Below are 21,481 nucleotides of genomic sequence, written 5' to 3'. Positions count from 1 at the left end.
CTTCCGGGAGCCTCTCGGCTTCCGTCTGGCCAAACTCCTTGATTGGCTGCACTCCGCCCCGCCCCTCCCGTCTTGCCGCTTCTTTGAGCGGAAGTTGGATCATTGAAGCGCCAAAAAAGAATTTAGTGGAACACTTGATTTTCGCTTGAGGCACGATTGCGGCGCTGTACGCTTCAGACACCTTCTGGAAGCTGCGGTGGGGGAACTGAGTTTCCCGAGCCGTTGAGAAAGATGGGATTCAGCACCGCGCGGGGACCACTGGAAAGCTGCGGCTGAAGAGAACCGCAGACTTGGCAGGAGCCGCCTGAGGAGCTCAGATCTCGGAGACTCTTAGTCCGGTGGTGCTTCTCTGCGGGACAAGGGGAGGGAGAATCCGGCGGGACAGATCTGCGTGTATCCTGGAGCCGGCCCAGTTGCGAACTAGGAGAGGTTTGGGACCTCTGTCCCAGGCAAGTAAGAACTTAGCCTTAGGAGACGTAAATAAAGTAGTAAAGAAGCACAACTACCCAACTGTTATTTTTCACTCGTTCTCCGCCCTACCTCTTACGTGTTTTGAATTTGTTACAATTCTCAGCGTATTGTCTCGTTTGAGTAGGGTATGGCACGCAGCGTTGTTGAAGGAGCGCCTCAGCTTGGGAGTCTGAAAGTTTTATCCCTGTACTGTCAACAGACAACTTTGATCTTGATCAGTTTGCTTAATTTCTTTGAGCATCAGTTTCATAATGCGTAATGCCTAGTTAATTATCGGAGCCCTGTCATGCCGTTAAATCGTGAACTTCATAGTTACTAACTTGTTTTATTAACTAAACCCCTTTTAAGTAAGGATTTGGATAGGTTATTTTATAATGAATTGCACTGCAGTGTACAGGTATATCTTTATTGTGTACTTAGGATATGAATCATTTTTAAGTAGACTTGTATTTTAAAAGAACGGTTTTGGATTTACAGAAAAATTGCACAAAAAGTGGATGTGACACTGCAGGATTGACTGTAAGAAGCTATGATGATGTATCCCTAGTGTCTCACAGGCCAGAATTAGGTTCATCCTGTCCTGCCCTGTAATAATAAGTCTCAAATACTGCAGATAAGTTTTCATAGAGTTAATTACCTGTCCTATTTTCACTTCTGTGATAGGTACTTCTTGTAAACAGGTACAAGGACAGTACCTGTCCTTATTTTTAACCTATGAGCGTCTAGTATACCTAAGCCATATTTAATAGTTATTAAACTATTATGGTATACCTTAAAAAGCGATAGAGATTAGAAACTTAACTGCAGAATATTTGGTCTTGTATCATAGGTGCACAACTTTGCAAGCCTGTTTGCTAGTCTTGAACCTAGAATACATTAATTTTTCCTTTTTTATTACATTAATACATTTTTAGGAGCACTTTTCCTTATAGTTTTGGTGAAGACCTTTTTAATATCTGTCTTTTAGGAGAGATGAATGGAGAGTATAGAGGCAGAGGATTTGGACGAGGAAGATTTCAAAGCTGGAAAAGAGGAAGAGGTGGCGGGAACTTCTCAGGAAAATGGAGAGGAAGAGGACACAGACCTGATCTGAGTAAAACCACAGGAAAACATACTTCTGGTAGGTGAGGTCAATGATTGATCAATTTTTTTCACTTAATGAAGGAAGCTATTCGTGTCTATCATACAAGGCGGCTTATCTCATACTTCGGTTTGTCTTTTATTTCATGCTACTCCTTAGTAAGTATTTGAACATCGACGTCCCAGATTCTTACTAAAACCTCTAATTGGGATATTCTATTAATGAGAGTCTCATTTGGAAAGAGAAGCACATTGGAAAAATGTTCACTCTGTTTCTACTAACCTAGTATTTTATTTTTTTCAGAACAAACCCCGCAGTCTTTGCTTTCAACAAAGACCCCACAGTCAATGCAGTCAACATTGGATCGGCTCATACCATATAAAGGCTGGAAGCTTTATTTCTCTGAAGGTAGGGTTTAAAAAGTGCTAAAAAGCACCATAAATCATATTTTCTTAATTTGTCTTTGGATGCTATATCTTGTATTACTGTAAATCACTTACTAACATATACCTGCTTTAATCTTTGTTCACCCAAACAATTAAATGATGTTTATGTTTCAAAAGCATTTTAGACTCTGTATCAGTCAGGAAAGCAGAAACCATACGGATATTTCAAAAAGGGGACTTAATACAAGAAATTGGATACAAAAATGGAAGACTGAAAGAGTAGAAAGGAAATATTGAGGTAACCCCCCAGAAAGTAGTAACTTGAGGAAGCAGCAACCATCCTTATAACTAAGAGAATAAAAGAAGTTCTGAGGTTACCAGAATGTGGGAATTCAAAGGTTGGAGAGGTCACAGCATAGCTGTTATTTTGACTTTTGAGGGGCACCCTACAAACCTATGCTTAGACTTCTGAAGGCTACCTTACAGAGCTGTATTCAGACCACTAAGGCAAATGAAGCTGCTTGCCACTGGTAACTGAGGGGGCATGACTCAGTGGTGCTTGGAACTGGAGGCTAGCACTATCGTTACCTTACGCAGCTGCAGAGATGCTGAAAAGAATTGCAAACAATAATAAATTCCTTTCTCTCTTCTTGCCACCTTCTACACTCTAAAGTGCTTTCAACTGGCAGAATTTAAAGAGAATCTGAGACATGTAGGGTACAGATCTGAATTATAGCATCACAGAGCAGAAAGAACTGGGCTTGAAATCAAGGAACAATAACAAATAGAGCTTTGTGTAGAAACACAGGTAAGGAATCTCCCTTTGATAATTAAGAATACCAGTTAACCTACATCGGTCTGTATAGGTGCAGGACACTGTCTTTTCTGTGCTCTTAAAATACCCATTTGTTTCTTAGGTCTCATAAGTGGGGGGGGGGGTTGTATACTTTTTTTTTAATCACTAGATTGTTGAGGTCCAGGACCCCCCCGGCCCCATACCAGGCACTCAGTAGTCATTTTGTGAATAAATAGAATACTTTACAAGTGTTTTCTTTATTGGAAACCTGTTCGTTTTTTTCCTTCAATAGAATCTGTTTCATGAATGATCTTTTGTTCCTTAGGATGTGTTAGTCACCGGCACTCATATTGTTCCCCTGGCAGGTAGCTCAGAACACTATAAGTGATTTTTGGACAGTCCTAAAGATGGAGTTCAAGCGGTGCCTTAGCCTTCACCATCTGTACTTCCAAACTATTTTATTGTACTGTTCTTCTCTGAGAGACATATTTGAAAATGTAGAACCTTAGAGTGTAAAAAACAAAAAATGCTTTTCACTTTTGCCACCACGGTCAAGCGTTGTTGGTCTCTCTCCTGATCTCAGGAAAGACTGTGATTGTCTTCAGTTCTGTTTCAGAATAAGAGCTTAGTTTATGTGTCTGGCTTTGACTTTATTGTAACTTTTGGTTTAAGCTTATTGTCTAAATTATTTGAACTCACATGTCCTGTTAGGTGTCAAAGATGCAAAACAAAGTTTCCCAGATAGTAGGGCTTTTAGAGAGAGAAGAGTTTCTGTCTGCATTTCACATTATGCAAACCTAAATTTGTTTTAGAATCTTAAGTTTACCTTCTGTACTAGTTTTTATATGAAAGCAATCAAAATACAAAGCAATTAGAAAAAAATCATCTACCATGTATATAGTGCTGCTTTTGTCTCATGAAAAATATGCATGTACATGTGTGATTATAGTGCTAATGCCATATTTGTTGGATTAGTTTACAGCGATAGCTCTCCTTTGATTGAGAAGATTCAAGCATTTGAAAAATTTTTCACAAGGCATATTTATTTGTATGATAAGGTAAGATTCCTCTACAGCAAAGCTGCCAGTCATGTGCCATCTTATCAATGTATTTGAGGTACTTGTGATTATGGTCACAGGCACTGGAGTCAGACGGCGTTGGTTCAGACCTCAGTTCTGCCACTTACTGGCAGTATGGACTTTGATTAAATCAATTACTTCTCTGTGCCTCGGTTTTCTTTCATTTAGAGATAGAGGTATAAATACCTACCTCAAAGGATTGTGAAGAGGCATCAATACATTAATATATTTGAAATATCAGAACCATGCTTGGCACAAAGCTTATACTTATGTAGTACTTACCACTATCACATATAAACATTGTATGCTTTCTCAAAGTGTATAACAGAATGCTCAGTTAGTGGTAATTGACTACAGAAAAGCAATTATTGTTTTCATACTTTCTATTTTATAGGATGAAATAGAAAGAAAGGGAAGTATTTTGGTGGATTTTAAAGAACTGATAGAAGATGATGAAGTAACTAACTTGATACCAGATACAGCAAATGAACTAAGAGATGCACCTGAGAAAACCTTGGCTTGCATGGGTTTGGCAATACATCAGGTAACTATTTGTCTTATGCATACTTTTGTCTAAACTTTTTTAACGTTTGCACACACATGCACACCTTGTCTAAGTTTAAAGGAAGATTTTACAGTGACTGTACCTTCTATAAGAGATACTTAGCTTTTACGAAAAGATGTTGGCTAGAACTGAGAGGTTGCAATTCCATTCTGAAAGATACCATTCATTCTATATACAACAGCTTATCTAAATGAAAGATTTACTTCTGACTCATTTGGATTTGCTTCATCTTGCTAAAGATTGTGCAGAAATTAAACCTTCCTTTCAAGAAGTTATACAGTCTCATAGGGAAGATAAGACAAGGAATCATGGTGTTACAGTTACGAACTTAGAGCAAAAAAGAGCAACCTTAGATTTAGGTTCTGTGGCATGAGGCAAACCACTGAGGGTCCCTGTATGTCAAATGTGAATAACAATTTGTGCTGTGCCTACCTGAGTTTTTTTTCAGGGTCAGGTAATACAACATATATGAAAACATTTTAAATTTTTTAAATTTATTTTTTATTTATTTTTTTGAGATGGAGTCTCACTCTGTTGCCAGGCTGGAGTGCAGTGGCACGATCTCGGCTCATTGCAACCTCTGCCTCCCGGGTTCAAGTGATTCTGTTGCCTCAGCCTCCCAAGTAGCTGGGACTACAGGTGTGCACCACCATGCCCAGCTAAGTTTTGGATTTTTAGTAGAGATGGGGTTTCACCATGTTGGCCAGGGATGGTCTCGATCTCTTGACCTTGTGATCCACCCACCTTGGCCTCCCAAAGTGCTAGGATAACAGGCATGAGCCACCGTGCCTGGCCAAAAACATATTTTAGGCTAGCAAGCAGATAAATGCTTCAAGGTAGTGTGTAGTAAATCTCAGGACAGGCATACACAAAGTGCTGGGGCATTCAGAGGGGCATTTTCCTACCTCTTGCATGTGCTATTCATTCAGTGTAGAATCCCTTTCCCCTCACATAGACAGATTATTTGGGCCTAGCTCAGTTGTCTCTGTAAAACCTTTCTCGTGACCACTTTTCAAAACTTGCATGGTATTTTGTCTGTACATCTTTATGGTCCTTATAACAATTAACAGCTGTATATATGCATCTTATTTTGCCTCTTAGGTTGTCAGCAAACTGCTGTACACAAGTGGTATTAAATGTTTGTTTATTTGTTTGTTTATTCTGAAATGGAGTTTTGCTCCTGTTGCCCAGGCTGGAGTGCAATGGTGTCATCTTGGCTCACTGCAACTTCTGCCTCCTGGATTTAAGCGAATCTCCTGCCTCAGCCTCCCAAGTAGCTGGGATTATAGGCATACACCACCACGCTCAGCTGATTTTTGCATTTTTAGTAGAGATGGGGTTTCACCATGTTGGTCGGGCTGGTCTCAAACTCCTGACCTCAGGTGATCCACCCACTTCGGCCTCCCAAAGTGCTGGGATAACAGATGTGAGCCACTGTGCCCAGCCTGTTTATATTATTTAATGTTAAATGCCAAGGGAGTGAGTATTAGGTATTTTAAAGGTCATTTTTATTTTCTCTGTCTTGACTGATCAGTGAATATAGAGAAATAGGAATGCATTTTTTTTTTTAAATTAGAAGCAAGAGGTGATGGTTTTGGGGACTGCTATAAGGGCTTTTAATGTTAGGTTTAGTTGGGACAGAAAGTAGCAGACTGGGATGCTGGAGTTTTTCAGTCCAGGGACAGCAAAATCCAAAGTAAAACATCCACTATAAAGTAAGTAGCCATAATTAAATATTAGATTTTTAAAGGGCTGTTAAAGTTTTCTGTTTTTATTCTGTTTCTGTCCATAAACTTTATATTCTCTATAAAAATAGAGTTCTGTATAAAGACGATATTTTGTTTTCCAACTTCAGAGTAAATGTCTGTCCTGTTTAGGTATTAACTAAGGACCTTGAAAGGCATGCAGCTGAGTTACAAGCCCAGGAAGGATTGTCTAGTGATGGAGAAACAATGGTAAATGTGCCACATATTCATGCAAGGTGAGGAATTTGATGTATTAAAGTATTACTTAGAATGGGACATTGAAGGCCGTTTAAGAATGAGAATCCTCATTTTATAAGAACAGGGAAATTGGTAAAAAGGACATGAGTTCCTTGCCATCTCACTGATCATCACACTGAAGTAAACTCATTGAAAATTATTCAAAGACATCATGACAGATACTTCCTAAATAAGGAAGAAAATGTTGATTTTCTAACCTGCAAATTTTTGTAAACATTGATTTTGGATGTGAACTTATCAAGACCCTGCTGTGTAAGTTTAATAATCCATGTATGGGTTGAGTATTCCTAATCCGAAAATCTGAAATCTGAAATGCTCCAAAATTCAAAACTTTGAGCCCTGACACGACACTGAAAGGAAATGTTCAATTGGAGCATTTCAGATTTTTGAATTGGGGATACTCAACTAGTAATATTGCAAATATTTGAAAGTCCAAAAAATCCAAAATACTTCTGGTCCCACGCATTTTGGATAAGGGATATACTCAGTCTGTAATATACAAAGTGGTGTGTATTTTGTTCAATTATTAGGTTTCTGTTAGATACAAGGGAATAAATGAAATTATTTTGTTTTTCTTGAATTCATCCTTAAGATTTTAAATTCATTAGAAGAATTCCTTATAAGGTAATCATCGGAGTTTTGTTTTTCTTTTCCAGAATTTATAGAAGGCAATCTCCTAGCAGTTCTTTAAAAAGAACTTAGAAACCCAAAGGTTTTTGAATCTGTAGATTTTCCTTTTGGCATTATTGTTTTCCCTTAAATTTTTTTTTTCTTTTTTCCTTGAGAACAGCCTGTGAGATAAGAAGAAAAAGGAAGATTTAGTGTTGTTTCTTTCTAAGAACGGTTTGGCTGGGCACAGTGGCTCACGCCTGTAATCCCAGCACTGGGAGTCCGAGGCAGGTGGATCACTAGGTCAAGAGATTGAGACTATCTTGGCTAACATAGTGAAACCCCATCTCTACTAAAAATACAAAAATTAGCTGGGTGTGGTGGCACGCAACTGTAGTCACAGCTACTCGGGAGACTGAGGCAGGAGAATCGCTTGAACCCGGGAGGCAGAGGTTGCAGTGAGCTGAGGTTGCACCACTGCACTTCACCCTGGTGACAGAGCGAGACTCTGTCTCGAGAAAACAAAACAAGAATGGTTTAATTCTTGTGAGATTTCTGATATATCAAGGGGATGATTTGTTTTGAGAATTCCATAGTTGCTCCTAAAAGGAACTTGTGAAAATATAAAAAACATCAAGTTTCTGTTCATCACTTCCTGTTTTGTCTTTAGGGTGTACAACTATGAGCCTTTGACACAGCTCAAGAATGTCCGAGCAAATTACTATGGAAAATACATTGCTTTAAGAGGGACGGTGGTTCGTGTCAGTAATATAAAGCCTCTTTGCACCAAGATGGCTTTTCTTTGTGCTGCATGTGGAGAAGTTCAGAGTTTTCCTCTTCCAGATGGAAAATACAGTCTTCCCACAAAGGTAATATGTTCTTGAACTGCTTCTTTATTTATCTTGGTAAAGAAGGCAAATCAGAATACAGAAAACATTTCCCAATGTTCCTGAACACAGAGCTTATTTTTATTTTTTATTTTTGATTTTCTGCTTTTATATTATGAAATACTTCAGGGTAAGAAAAATATAGAAATAAATAAAACATTCCACTAGTCATCACCCCGAATTTACGTTTTTCAGCTCCACATACATTTTTTAATGATATAAAGCATTACTGGCACAATTAGTGTCTGTTTTTTACCCTTTACCTGTACCATTCCCAGGGATGATCATTATCCTGAAGTTATAATATGCATCCCTTCCATTCATATTTCTGTTGACTTCTAGATATACACACCAAGTTTTTTTTTCCCCTTCATTTCTTCTACTATTTAGAAGTGATGGGTTTTTTAAAATCTTTATTAGCCTTTATTAAACTAGATTTTAAAACTATGGAAAAGTGCAGAGAATAATGTAATTAACATTTATCTACTCTATGATTTGGCAAATATTAATATTTTGTTATTTTAGTTTAATTTGTAACAAAAATATGGTTATATAGTTAAAGTTGAAGTCTCTCTGTTCTCCTCAGTTTTATTCCCTTTATTTACTCCCCAGATACAACCACTATTCTGAAATTGGCATGTGTTCTTCAAGTTTACATTTTTATTCTTGACTATTTATGTAGAGTTCGTTTTTTTTTTTTGTATTGTGTTTACGTAAATGGTATACTGAATGTAACATGCAGCTGTTTTTTTACTTGGTTATTTTGAAGTTCTACCTATTTTAATACATATCGAATTCTTTCATTTTTACTGTTGTGGAGTGTTGCTTTAAGTAGCCACTATTCATCCATTTTCCTGGAGGTAGACAATTGTGCTCTTTCCAGTTTTTTGTAATTACAAATGATACTACAGAGAACATTCTTGTACATGTCTCCTTAGCAGAGGAACACTAAGTTGTAGGCTGCACTTTTTTTTTTTTTGAGACGGAGTCTTGCTCTGTTGCCCGGGCTGGAGTGCAGTGGTGCGATCTTGGCTCACCACAACCTCCACCTCCTGGGTTCAAGCAGTTTTACCTCAGCCTCCTGCGTAGCTGGGACTACAGGCACACACCACCATGCCTGGCTAATTTTTGTACTTTTAGTAGAAACGGGGTTTCACTATGTTGGCCAGGCTGGTCTCAAACTCCTGACCTCGTGATCCGCCTGCCTCAGCCTCCCAAAGTGCTGGGATTGGCTGGCTGTACTTATTTTTAACTGTATTAGGTATTACCAAATTACTTTCCAGAGTATTGTTCCCAGCTTAAATCCCTGCTGGTAGTGTTAAGCAGTTACCATTTCTCCATATTTTCAGTAACACTTGGTATTGTTAGACTTGTACATTTTTGACAGTTTGGTAGGTGTAAATAATACTGCATTTATAATGTGAATTTTTTTGATTTCTGTTGTGGTTGAGCATCTTTTCATATCTTTACTGGCCATTCAGTTTCTTTCTTTGTTGAATTTTCTATTTATATCTAATGTTCATTTTCCTGTTTATTGGTGTATTCTTTAATTTTGTTTTTTAGAGATGGGGTCTCATTCTGTTGCCCAGGCTGGAGTGTAGTGACATGATCATAGCTCATTGCAACCTTGAACTCCTGGGCTCAAGTGATCCTCCCATCTCAGCTTCCCAAGTAGTTGAGACTACAGGTGCCAGCCCCTGTGCCTGGTTCTATTAGTTTATTGATAGGAGTTCTTTATACATTCTAGATACTAATTATTGTTGATTATGTACAGTAGATATTTTCTGCCTGTCTTTGGTTTGGTTTTTAACTTTGTAGGTTTTTTTGTTGTACAGTTTTACATTTTGACATGATCAAATTGTTATCTTTTCCTCTGTAACTTGTACATTTTATGCCCTGCTTAAGAAGCCATTCTTCAGCTGGGCATGGTGGCTCACGCCTGTAATCCCAGCACTTTGGGAGGCCGAGGTGGGCAGATCACCTGAGGTCGGGAGTTTGAGACCAGCCTGACCAACATGGAGAAGCCCTATCTCTACTAAAAATATAAAATTAGCCAGGCGTGGTGGCGCGTGTCTGTAATCCCAGCTACTTGGGAGGCTGAGGCAGGAGACATGCTTGAACCCGGGAGGTGGAGGTTGCAGTGAGCCGAGATCGCGCCATTGCACTCCAGCCTGGGCAACAAGAGCGAAACTCCGCCTCAAAAAATAAATAAATAAATAAATAAATAAGCCCTTTTCACTCAAGCATTATAAACATATTTCCTACATTTGCTTCTAATAATCCTAAGTTTTGCTTTTTATCTTTAGATCTTTTGTCCATCTGGAATTTAAGGCGTTGGTGAATGGCATAAAACTAGGAATTTAAGCTGGTCATGGTGGCATGTGCCTCTAGTCCCAACTACTCAGTAGTCTGAGGCAGGAGGATCGCTTAAGGCCTGGAGTTTGAGACTAGCCTGTGCAGCATAGTGAAACCCCCATCTCTTAAAAAAACAAACTAGTGATCTAATTTTTAGGTGAAAAGCTATTTATCCTGACACCATTTATTAATTAAGCCCTCATTACCATGAATGTATAATGTTTTCTCGGTGGTACCCAGAGTCATCTTTATCACCACTGGGCTTTCATAAATTTAACATTTGCTACATTTTTGCTCATGTAAAGGGTTGAATCCTTAGTGAGGTAAATAATCCCTTGAAGAATTAAAAAGGGAAACGTAAGATGTTTGAAATTCCTAAGGCTTCTTTCTCTTACTGGAAGAAGAGGGTATGTGAGATTCAGCTATTTGTTCTGAATAATCAGTGATGTTGACAGATGGGTTTCATCTGGTGTTTGTCTTGGCTTAAGGTTCAAGGTACAGCCTTGAGCTCAGAGGCCAGAATTTAAATCCTGGTTTAAACCAGGTATTTTCTTCCTTTTATTTTGAAGACAGGCTCTCACTCTGTCACCCAGGCTGGAGTACAGTGACATGAATACAGCCCACTGCAGCCTCGACCTCCTTAAATTAGATATTTTCTAGACAGTATTTGTACAGGGTATTTTCATGCCCTCTAATAAAGTAGGTAGTAGCATTGACTCATGAGTGATGTCATGATGAGGTCCTTCATTTGTCTGAACTGTAGGGATTTGAAGTGACAGAAAGATGGCTGTTTCAGTTGATCTCTATTCCAGCCACTATTGCTGCATAACACATCACCCCAAAACTCAGTGGCTGAAAATAAAGCCAATCATTTTATTCTTATGATTTCTGTGGGTCAGGAGTTTGGAATAACTACTCAACTGGCTAGTTCTAGCTCCAGGCCTCTCATGGAGTTGTAGTCAGATCGTGGTTGGAGTACAGCAAGGTGGCTGGGGACTGGCCAGGCATCCTCTTCTCCATGTGGCTGTGTAGGCTAGTTTGGGCTTCTTGCACATAGTATAGCAGCTTAGGGTGCTCAGTCTGCTTATGTGGCTGCTGACAGCTTCTAGGCAAGAAGTCCAGTTGGTAGGCAGAAATGGCCTTGCCTTTTGTGAGCTAATCTCAGAAGTTGTGCAACGTCACTCTGTCACATTCTGTTGGTTACAAAGTGAGTCACAAACCTCAAATTCCAGGAGAAGGAATTAGCCTCCGTTTCTTAATGGAGGAGTAGCAAGGTTCTAAAAAGGTTGAAGAGAAATATTGTCGCAATCATATTTGGCAAATACAGTCTGCCACAGTCTGAATTTATAAATGCTTCTTGAGATCCAAACACCAAACAAGTGCCTGTGTGGTATAATAAGTATTACACTATACAGAAAGTGCAAAAGGAGCCTAGATGAGAAAGCTGGGGATTAAAGAAAACTCTGGAAAGCCTTTTGAAAAGGAGAGGATTGGCACTGGGCATGTGGGACAGAATGAGAGGGGCCGTTCAAGGAGCGAGAGGTGGCATGAGCACAGAGGAAGCAGTAAGTGCTTCATGGGGGAGGCAAGGAAAGCACCTTGCATACCCATAGCAGGATAAGAACAGTAAGTGAGAAGGATCAGTTGGAAAGTGCCTCAAAAGCTCTTGATATTAAATTGTTGCAGGAGAAAATAGTCCTTGGATTTTGCTTTACTAGCATCCTGAGACCATCTTTTAAAACAATATTAAATGAAATGTTTTAACTGAATTTTCCTGAGGTGTGATTATAGTTTATCAAAATCTAATGTGAATTACTTTTGTTTCATTCAGTGTCCTGTGCCTGCATGTCGAGGCAGGTCATTTACTGCTCTCCGCAGCTCTCCTCTCACAGTTACAATGGACTGGCAGTCAATCAAGTAAGCAATCAGACTGTTATATAAAAGGCAGGCTTTAGATGTCACATTGTTGAGTAAATCCTTAATTTCGCTATATTATATTGTACGGTTTTTTTTTTTGTTTTTTTTTGTTTTTTTTTTTTTTTTGAGGCGGAGTCTCGCTCTGTCGCCCGGACTGGAGTGCAGTGGCCAGATCTCAGCTCACTGCAAGCTCCACCTCCCGGGTTTACGCCATTCTCCTGCCTCAGCCTCCCGAGTAGCTGGGACTACAGGCGCCCGCCACCTCGCCCAGCTAGTTTTTGTATTTTTAGTAGAGACGGGGTTTCACCATGTTAGCCAGGATGGTCTCGATCTCCTGACCTCGTGATCCGCCCGTCTCGGCCTCCCAAAGTGCTGGGATTACAGGCTTGAGCCACCGCGCCCGGCCTATTGTATGTTTTATCTAAACAATGACAGTGTATAATAGTGTATAGTAGACAGTTTATTTGATGAAGAGTTTGTATGTTAAAATAATTGTCTTTTTTGTTTTTTTAAGAAGGAGTCTTGCTCTGTCCCCCAGGCTGCAGTGCAGTGGCACGATCTTGGCTCACTGCAAGCTCCACCTCCTGGGTTCACACCGTTCTCCTGCCTCAGCTTCCCCAGTAGCTGGGACTACAGGTGCCTGCCACCACACCTGGCTAATTTTTTGTATTTTTAGTAGAGATTTAGTTTAGAGGTTTCACCATGTTAGCCAGGATGGTCTTGATCTCCTGACCTTGTGATCCGTCCGCCTCAGCCTCCCAAAGTGCTGGGATTACAGGCATGAGCCACCAGTCCTGGCTGAAATAATTGTCTTTATTTGAAATTTATTGTCTGTCAGATTTCAGAAAGGATTCATTATGCAAATATTATGTCCTACTGAGAAATAGTTGATTTTATATCTCAATTGTGTGATTAATTGAACTGGATATAGGCCATAAGCAAAGTTGTATGATTCATTCCATAATAAGCTGTGATAGAAATAATATTGTTTTGAAGTTTTCAGATAAAGACTTCCTTTGAAATGACATGTTTCATTTTATGTTCTGAATGTTGCAATGGGGCATTTTACTATAGGGTTTTTTTTAATAGCTTTTTTTATTTTTGCAAGTCACAGTTTTGTGTATGTATTTTTCATCCCGTAATTGATTCCGTTTTTTCTAGCTGTAGACCTGTAGCTCATCCCTAAATATAAAATAATGAATGGTTTTGAAGTCAGTGCTCTCTAGGAAACCTGGCTGAAATGAGATGGTCCTAAAAACTAAGAACCTAGGGAAAAGATAAGATGGTCTGCTACTAACTGCTTCACCCCCTTCTTCCCTGAAAAATTAAGACCAACTTGTGTAATAATTGTACTATAGTGAGATCTTTACAAACACCTCGTTTTGTAAGAGAAAATGTTTAAGACATCTTGAGTATGATCGTGTAGCCTATGAGTATAGTAGAGCCTGATTTCCAACCCAGTCTGTGGGACTTTTACCACTAAGAGGGACAAAGGGTTAGTCTGGAGGTAGTGAGTTATTTCCATTGATTATTCACAGTCACTTACAGATCAAACTCCTTGTTCTACTCTTTCCTTCCTTCTCACTACTGCACGTGACTTATCTTTAAAAAGTGGGTCTGTGGGGGTGAATTGATGGTGAAGTGGAGAGTGAACTTGGAGCAGGGTTTGAAGTTGTGCAGGTTATAGGTGGATGCCAGCACCTGGCCCATGACCTGAAAAACATTGAGAGGTAATCTAGATGTATGATGAATGTATTCCAAAGTTATTATTTTAATGTTCAATGATTGTACTTACATTAATTATTAAGTAAAAAATGCTTTAATGTAATAACATGTACATGTTTTTAAAAATTCAATCAGTGTGGAAAGGCACAGTCCCCACAACTTGCTGTTACATTATACATAACTTTAGATACCATTCTTGCATGTCTTTCATCCTTCGCTTTACTGCATTCATTCTATGTGAGCTGAGGACTTTAGAAATATACTTGTTCTTTTATCTTCCACTTCTAGACTTTGTCAGTTTCGACATTACTTTAAATTGTCAAGGTTTACCTTTTGTCTTCTAATTATAATTGTCTTCCAGACTTTATTTATAGATCATGTCTAACAACAATAAACAGGCATTTGCTTTTTTTTTTTTTTTTTTTTTTTTTTTTGAGGTGGAGTCTCGCTCTGTTGCCCAGGCTGGAGTGCAGTGGCCGGATCTCAGCTCACTGCAAGCTCTGCTTCCCGGGTTCACACCATTCTCCTGCCTCAGCCTCCCGAGTAGCTGGGACTACGGGCGCTCGCCACCTCGCCTGGCTAGTTTTTTGTATTCTTTTAGTAGAGATGAGGTTTCACCGTGTTAGCCAGGATCTCGATCTCCTGACCTCGTGATCCGCCCGTCTCGGCCTCCCAAAGTGCTGGGATTACAGGCTTGAGCCACCGCGCCCGACAAGCATTTGCATTTTTATGTTAATAAAAATGCCCGATATGGCATTCCCCCAGATAAATAATATGAGCTTCTGACTTCTCCCACCATCTTTTCTACTCCTACTTGCGTCCTCAGTAGTCGAAGCCGGTGCTGGAACTAGCTGTACAGTTAACCCTTTAGCAAGAAACCTAGCACATGCAGAAGCCTTTGTGGATCTGACCATCTTCACGCTCCACTTGGCACGTGTCTCTTCCATTTTAGGGGCCAATAACTTTATTACCACAATAATTAACATAAAACCTCCAGCTTTGTCCCAATACTGAACACCCCTTTTCATCTGATAAGTCCTCATTACGGCGGTCCTTCTACTCCTTTCCCTTGCCATTTTATTAACATAAAAATGTAAATATAGCTCAACAAAAAACCAAGTGAAGTGATCAAATGCCAAGCAAAGGAGATGTAATTTATGTCACTGGGTTTTGTAGTTTTGTTTTGTTGGTTTTTACCCCTTAAATGAAAATAACCCAAGCATCAAATTGTCTTTTCTTATACTCTGCTAGTTATTTGGAATTATCCCACATTTTAGTGTGCATCATATTTGGACTGTAACTTTGTTGTTTAGTACTTTATTTTTCCTAAGGTTTCTAAGTGCTGGTTTTACTTCTTAGAGTATGCCTGTACCATTTCACCATAATTTACCATTCTCTCTTAAATATACTATGGAATACATGGAATCCACCTTTTATTCTTAAAAAACAAAAACAAAAAAACACACCTTCCTTCTGCTTGAGTCTGGATCAGAGTAGTTCTCCAGACCTGCATTCCTGCTTCATCCTGGGATGTTGCTTCATTGTACATTTTGTTTTTCTAAGGAGTATTCTCAAGTAAATTTTCAGAAAGTATACATGACAGATAAAAAGTTCTAAGCCCTTGCATGTCTGGAAATGTCTTTATTTGGATCTTCGTCTGGCTAAGAGTTTGCCAGCTATTGAAGTCTATTTGGTTTTAATTTTCTCTGCTGTTTATGAGAGGTCTGGTGCTGGTCTGATTCTCATTCCTTAGAGGACTGGACTTTTCCTCTTCTTTGTAACCATTTTATCTGTCATGCTCTGAAACAGTGAAAGTGTATCTAGTTGTCTCTATCCTGCTTGATTGGCAAGGTCTTTTGTCTTCAACTCTAGAATATCTGACTGTTTTCTCAGCTTCCTATCAGAGGCAGTCCTTGGATTATTCATTTGTTTTAACTTTTTCCTCATTCTTTCATTTTCTTTGTGCTGTTTTCTAGATTTCTTTGGCTTTTTCTTATATCTTCTCTACAAATGTTTGATTTTTATATACATACTTTAAATTTTCTTGATTTCATACTTGTATTCCCATAGTTCCCTTTTTATAGCGGCTTATTCCTGTTTTATGATGGCAATATTTTCTCAAAACTCTTAGGCAGTTTTTTGTTTTTAATGCTCCTAAATTATTGCCATTTAGTTTTCAAATGTCTGATGAGGAATGAGAAAGTATTTGAAGTAGGTAGGATAGGTTTCCTTTGCAATTTTTGAGGTAGTAGTTTTTTCTCACAAGACTTCACCTCTGAATACAAAGATAGGGGTTTGGGCTGTCAGATTTTGCTTTATGAATGTGTTTTTGAATTGGAATTGGGTTTCTCAAATGGTAGAATGAAGAGTCTTTGTTCTGAAGCTCTGATATTCTCACTGCACACTTTAGCTCCCTTCACAGAGGAGATGGGTTTGTTTCCTTAGAACAGTGCTCTGGTTTTTGCCAGATGATAAAGTACTTGTTATTCCCCTACCCACTGTCCACTCACCTTCTCCAAAAATTCTCAACAACTATTCCATGACTTGTCTTTCAGTTGATAACCCTGTTTTCTTCCAGCCATCCACTCCTGCTCTCCATTCCTGCCACATCCAACTTGGAAGCTCCTCTGGGTCCCACTTTTCTTGTATACTTGTAGCTTTTGCGTATGTGTATTCCGGACTTCATTTTGTTTTATCCGTCAATACTTTACCATTTGCTGTTTTCAAAAATTTCATTAATATCTCATTTGCTGATGATACCTCTACATACCCCCAAATTTTTAGTGACTCATTTTGATGGACATTTTGGAGGGAGGCTAGGCAAATAAATACGCTCATTCTGCTATCTTGAATTGGAAACTGCTGAAGTAATTTTAGATACACCATTAAACTGTTAATAAACAAATCTGCCTTTATCTTGCTCAGCATCATGTGAATCCTGAATAGTTAATATCTTGCAGAAACCATCCAAATTAAGTATTCTAACTGAAAACTATTTAAACTTTTTAGAATTCAGGAGTTGATGTCTGATGATCAGAGAGAAGCAGGTCGGATTCCACGAACAATAGAATGTGAGCTTGTTCACGATCTTGTGGATAGCTGTGTCCCCGGAGACACAGTGACTGTTACTGGAATTGTCAAAGTCTCAAATGCGGAAGAAGGTATGGTACAACTCTTTTCATTATTTGTCTCTTAATAATGATTTGTCAACATTCATCTTTTCTAAGATGCTCCTGAATCTCAAATAATTTGAGGAATTTCTTGTTGCTTACATAAGATGAAACATTCCCTTTAAAAAAAATCATTCATTTGTAGCTCACTATGACTTTGTTTTATATTCTAGTTGAGTCATTGTAGGGAAAATGAAAATACCAACTATTGTATTTAAAACTTTTAATTTACAGGTTCTCGAAATAAGAATGACAAGTGTATGTTCCTTTTGTACATTGAAGCAAATTCTATTAGTAATAGCAAAGGACAGAAAACAAAAAGTTCTGAGGATGGGTGTAAGCATGGAATGTTGATGGAGTTCTCACTTAAAGACCTTTATGCCATCCAAGAGATTCAAGCTGAAGAAAACCTGTTCAAACTCATTGTCAAGTATGTATGCTGTCATTTGAAATTTTACTACATAGATGCATGTTGGGAGTTCTCTTGGCTACAGGTAACAAAAAACTAGTCAAAACGGTTGGCAAACTACAGTCTATGTACCAAATTCAGTGCACCATCCACTTGAGTGTGGCCTATGAACTAAGAATGGTTTTTATATTTTTTAATGGTTGAAAAAATTTAAAAGAATATTTCACAACACATGAACTTATATGAAATTCAGATTTCATCCGGATGTGGTGGCTCATGCCTGTAATCCCAGCACTTTGGGAGGCCGAGGCGGGCGGATCACTTGAGGCCAGGAGTTTGAGACCAGCCTGGCCAACATGGTGAAACCCTGTCTTTACTAAAAATACAAAAATTGGCCAGGCTTGGTGGCAGGCGCCTGTAATCCCAGCTACTTGAGAGACTGAAGCAGGAGAATCACTTGAACCTGGGAGATGGAGACTGCAGTGAGCCAAGATCGCACCATTGCACTTCAGCCTGGGCAACACGAGTGAAACTCTGTCTTTAAAAAAAAGGAAAATCAGATTTCAGTGTCCATAAATAAAGTTTTATTGGAACACAACCACACTTATTCATTTACATAGTGTGCTGCTTTTGTGCTACAGTGGCAGAGTTGAATAGTTGTGACAGAGAACATATACATGGCTCACAAATTTTTGCTTTGTCCTTTTATAGAAAAAATTTGCTGATCTCTAGTTTAAACAATACGGAGTATTTACTATCTTACACAAAAAGTTTGTTGCTCATCAGAAGAGTGAGGGGACAGTGAATTCCAAAGCCATTTCAATTAGTTCTATGTAGGGTGTTGTTCATAAAGATTCAAATAGAAGTAATATATATTCAATAAATATTTGATAATTTTATTTCCATGCTATTGCCATGCTGTGGAGAAGAAGCAAAGTATAGGCATTTTTTGCGTTAGTGGTTAAGAGCTTTTCTTTGGAGACAAACCTAAGTTAGACTCCTGCTTTGGGCATTTACTTCCAGTGTGATCTGGGACACATTATTTAATTTCCCCTTTATTTGTATCACCTTAAAATGGAAATAGTAAGACTTACCTCAGAAGGTTGTTCTAAAGGTTAAGTGGGATTTTATAATGTACTTAATTATTGCAACATACTGTTACTTTTGATAATTTTTTGACAATTGTGGGGTAATTTTGAAGAAATAGGAGAAAATGAGAGAGACTGAATAATAGATATATCTAAGAGAGGTGAAGAACTGAGAACGTTTTGAAATGCATTGTATTATAAAAAGTGATCTTAGCCAGGCATGGTGGCTCACGCCTGTAATCCCAGCACTTTGGTAGGCTGAGGCAGGTGGATCACGTGAGGTCAGAAGTTTGAGACCAACCGGACCAATATGGTGAAACCCTGTCTCTACTGAAAATGGAAAAATTAGCTGGGCATGATGGTGGGCACCTGTAATCCTAGCTTCTTGGGAGGCTGAGACAGGAGAATCTCTTGAACCTGAGAGGTGGAGGTTGCAGTGATCTGAGATCGTGCCGCTGCACTCCAGCCTAGTGACAGAGCAAGACTCTGTCTCATAAAATTAAATTAAATTAAATTAAATTAAATTTAAAAATAGTGATTTTGTCATGCTTTGCTGTTCAGTAGGCTCAGGTCTGTAAGAGGAGTTGATGCTTTTTCTTTCTGGCTTTAATATGTTAATTAGCTGACTGAGTAAAGAATAGTGCTCCACAGGGGTTTTTTGTCCCTAAATCCTACTTCCCTCTGAATAAATAACCATCCAGACCCACCCTGGAAGAGAGGCTGCTCTAATCTAGGGTTGCTGGGGTAGTCTGGGAGTGAGTCCTTTGAGCAGGTGGCCAAGGAAGCAACCTGGTTGAGAATCCAAACATCTTTGGTTCCTCTTAACGGTTATAAATTAAATTAAAACTGAACATTTTTAGTGGTCCTTCTTCTCCCATATTTATAGAAAGGTATGGAAAACTTTAGTTTTCTTCCCACAGTTTGCTTCCCCCCACCATGTTTGTGATTTCAACATCAAAACTAGAATTTTTCATGGTCCTCCATTATCAGTCTAGCAGAGATTGGCAAACTAGGCAGGCTGCCTGTTTTTGTAAGTCAAGTTTTATTAAAATACAGCCCCACCCTATTTACTTACGTTACTGTTCATAGTTGCTTGCATGTTACAAGTTGAGTAGTTGTGACTGAGACAGTATAGCCTGCGAAGCTGAAAATACTTACTTCCTGGCCCTTTAAGAAAAAGTTTGTCAACCCAGCCTAGGTGACAGTGGAAGTTTATGTTTTAGTTTACATTCCTTCAGAAGCAATGATTTGGGTCAACATAGTTTACTTGGGAGGTGATTCTGGAGTTACTGGTAGGGAAATGGGGAAGTGATTGCAGCCAGTGTAGGTGCCTTAACGAACAGGTGACCCACTAGCATGTGGGACATAATCCTCCTGGGCCAGTGGAACACTCCACTGTGGAAAGCCAGCTTCAGTATTTTTCCATTTAAGGGCCTACATTTGGGACTGCCCCCAGGAGTATTAAACACCTCAGCACTTCTGGCCTGTCCATCCTGCCTGCTGATGATGCTTGTGTGGCCATAGAAAGGTCTTTGGCAGACGGGTGCAGGTGCCAGCAGGAAGTCGGAACATACTGAACAGTGAGTGCCAAGGGGATACGAGCACACCACCACCTCCTTCTGTGTTTACATATATTAAAAGGGAATAAAGACTCACATTTTACTCCTGATTTTCTCTCCCACCCTATTTTTGTTTGTTCCTTGTTTATTAAATTGACAAATATAAATGTACTGCTTTATACTCTTTTTCTTTTTTAAATTTTTTTTTAGAGACAGGGTCTTGCTGTGTTGCCTAGGCTGGATTGCAGTGGCACAATCATAGCTCACTGTAGCTTCAAACTCCTGGCCTCAAGTTATTCTCCCACTTCAGCCTCACAAGTAGCTGGGACTAAAGGTGTGTGCCACCACACCTGGCTCATTTTTAAATTTTTTTTGTAGATATTGGGGTCTCACTTTGTTGCACAGGCTAGTTTTGCACTTTTGGGCTGAAGCAATCCTCCCACCTTGGCCTCTCAGAGTGCATGCTGGGATTACAGGCATGAACCTGTAAACCAAAAATAAAATTCTAAGGCCCCCCACCCATTTCAGCAGACTTCCTCCTCAGCCAGGGCTCTTAAGATATAACCTGAAAGACTGATTCAGACCACAAAGGGAAGTGGGGGTCAGACATGCCTTATACCTCTCTGGCATTAACATCAACACAAATTTTAAGTCTGATAAGAAACATTTTACAGCCTGTTCTCTCTCAAACCTGCTAGCTAAAAGCTTCATCTGCGTGATAAAACTTTGGTCTCTACAACCTCTTGCAACTTAAACATTCCTTTCTGTTGATCCCAGGTCTTTAGACAAACTCAACCAATTGTCAACCAGAAAATGTTTAGATTTACCTGTAGCCTAGAGGCCCATGCTTTGAGTTATCCCACCTTTCTGGACTTTCTGGTTCTACAAATCACTGCACCCGGCCTCATTTTCTTATTTAATTTGACCTTTTGACTTGAACTGTAAAAAAGGAAATTTTATCGCATCTTACACTGTTGTATACTGAGTTCACTTCTTAGTCTCCTGTCAATGTCTTGGCTTCACAGTCTCAAGATGTCTATTCACATAAAATACAATATAATCCTGTATCCTAAAATGGAAGACCATGATTGTGATGCATTTTAAGGCCAGTTGTACAAGAAGCGCAACATTATATTTGGTTGCTTTAAGATGCTTTGCAAGTATCCTCTTTGCCTTATACAGGCAGTTTTTTAAAACATTCTAACCTTTATAGATTAACCAAGAATTTTGAGAAATTTACTGTAAGAATAAAATTTGAGTTGAGGGGATGTAAATTTTTTACATTTGTCTTTGTTGATATTAAGCAAGTTAAACAAATTGTAAAGACGATCTAATGGATCAATGAAGTATAAATTAGAATTTATAAGTTGTGTTCTGTTTT

General features: G+C 39.0%; 1 protein-coding gene across 2 annotated transcripts in view; it reads left to right on the top strand.

The window, feature by feature from the left end:
- The first annotated feature begins 50 nt into the window (after positions 1-50).
- MCM8 (minichromosome maintenance 8 homologous recombination repair factor) overlaps positions 51-21,481 on the top strand; it is a 44,467-nt gene continuing 23,036 nt past the window's right edge. The window contains exons 1-10 of one of the 2 annotated variants that reach the window (XM_010378913.2): positions 51-453; positions 1,439-1,591; positions 1,856-1,960; positions 3,710-3,792; positions 4,208-4,357; positions 6,256-6,359; positions 7,661-7,859; positions 12,064-12,149; positions 16,884-17,035; positions 17,279-17,474. In XM_010378913.2, coding sequence (XP_010377215.1) covers positions 1,444-1,591; positions 1,856-1,960; positions 3,710-3,792; positions 4,208-4,357; positions 6,256-6,359; positions 7,661-7,859; positions 12,064-12,149; positions 16,884-17,035; positions 17,279-17,474 — 1,223 coding nt within the window. In that variant the 5' untranslated portion in view covers positions 51-453; positions 1,439-1,443. The remainder of the gene's footprint in view (positions 454-1,438; positions 1,592-1,855; positions 1,961-3,709; positions 3,793-4,207; positions 4,358-6,255; positions 6,360-7,660; positions 7,860-12,063; positions 12,150-16,883; positions 17,036-17,278; positions 17,475-21,481) is intronic. The other variant, XM_030915064.1, reaches the window with a different exon arrangement.

Source organism: Rhinopithecus roxellana, chromosome 13, assembly GCF_007565055.1.
Source record: "Rhinopithecus roxellana isolate Shanxi Qingling chromosome 13, ASM756505v1, whole genome shotgun sequence".
Classification (NCBI taxonomy): domain Eukaryota; kingdom Metazoa; phylum Chordata; class Mammalia; order Primates; family Cercopithecidae; genus Rhinopithecus; species Rhinopithecus roxellana.
The sequence above is the reverse complement of the archived record's forward strand: the minus strand, read 5'-3'. Positions and strand labels throughout refer to the sequence as shown.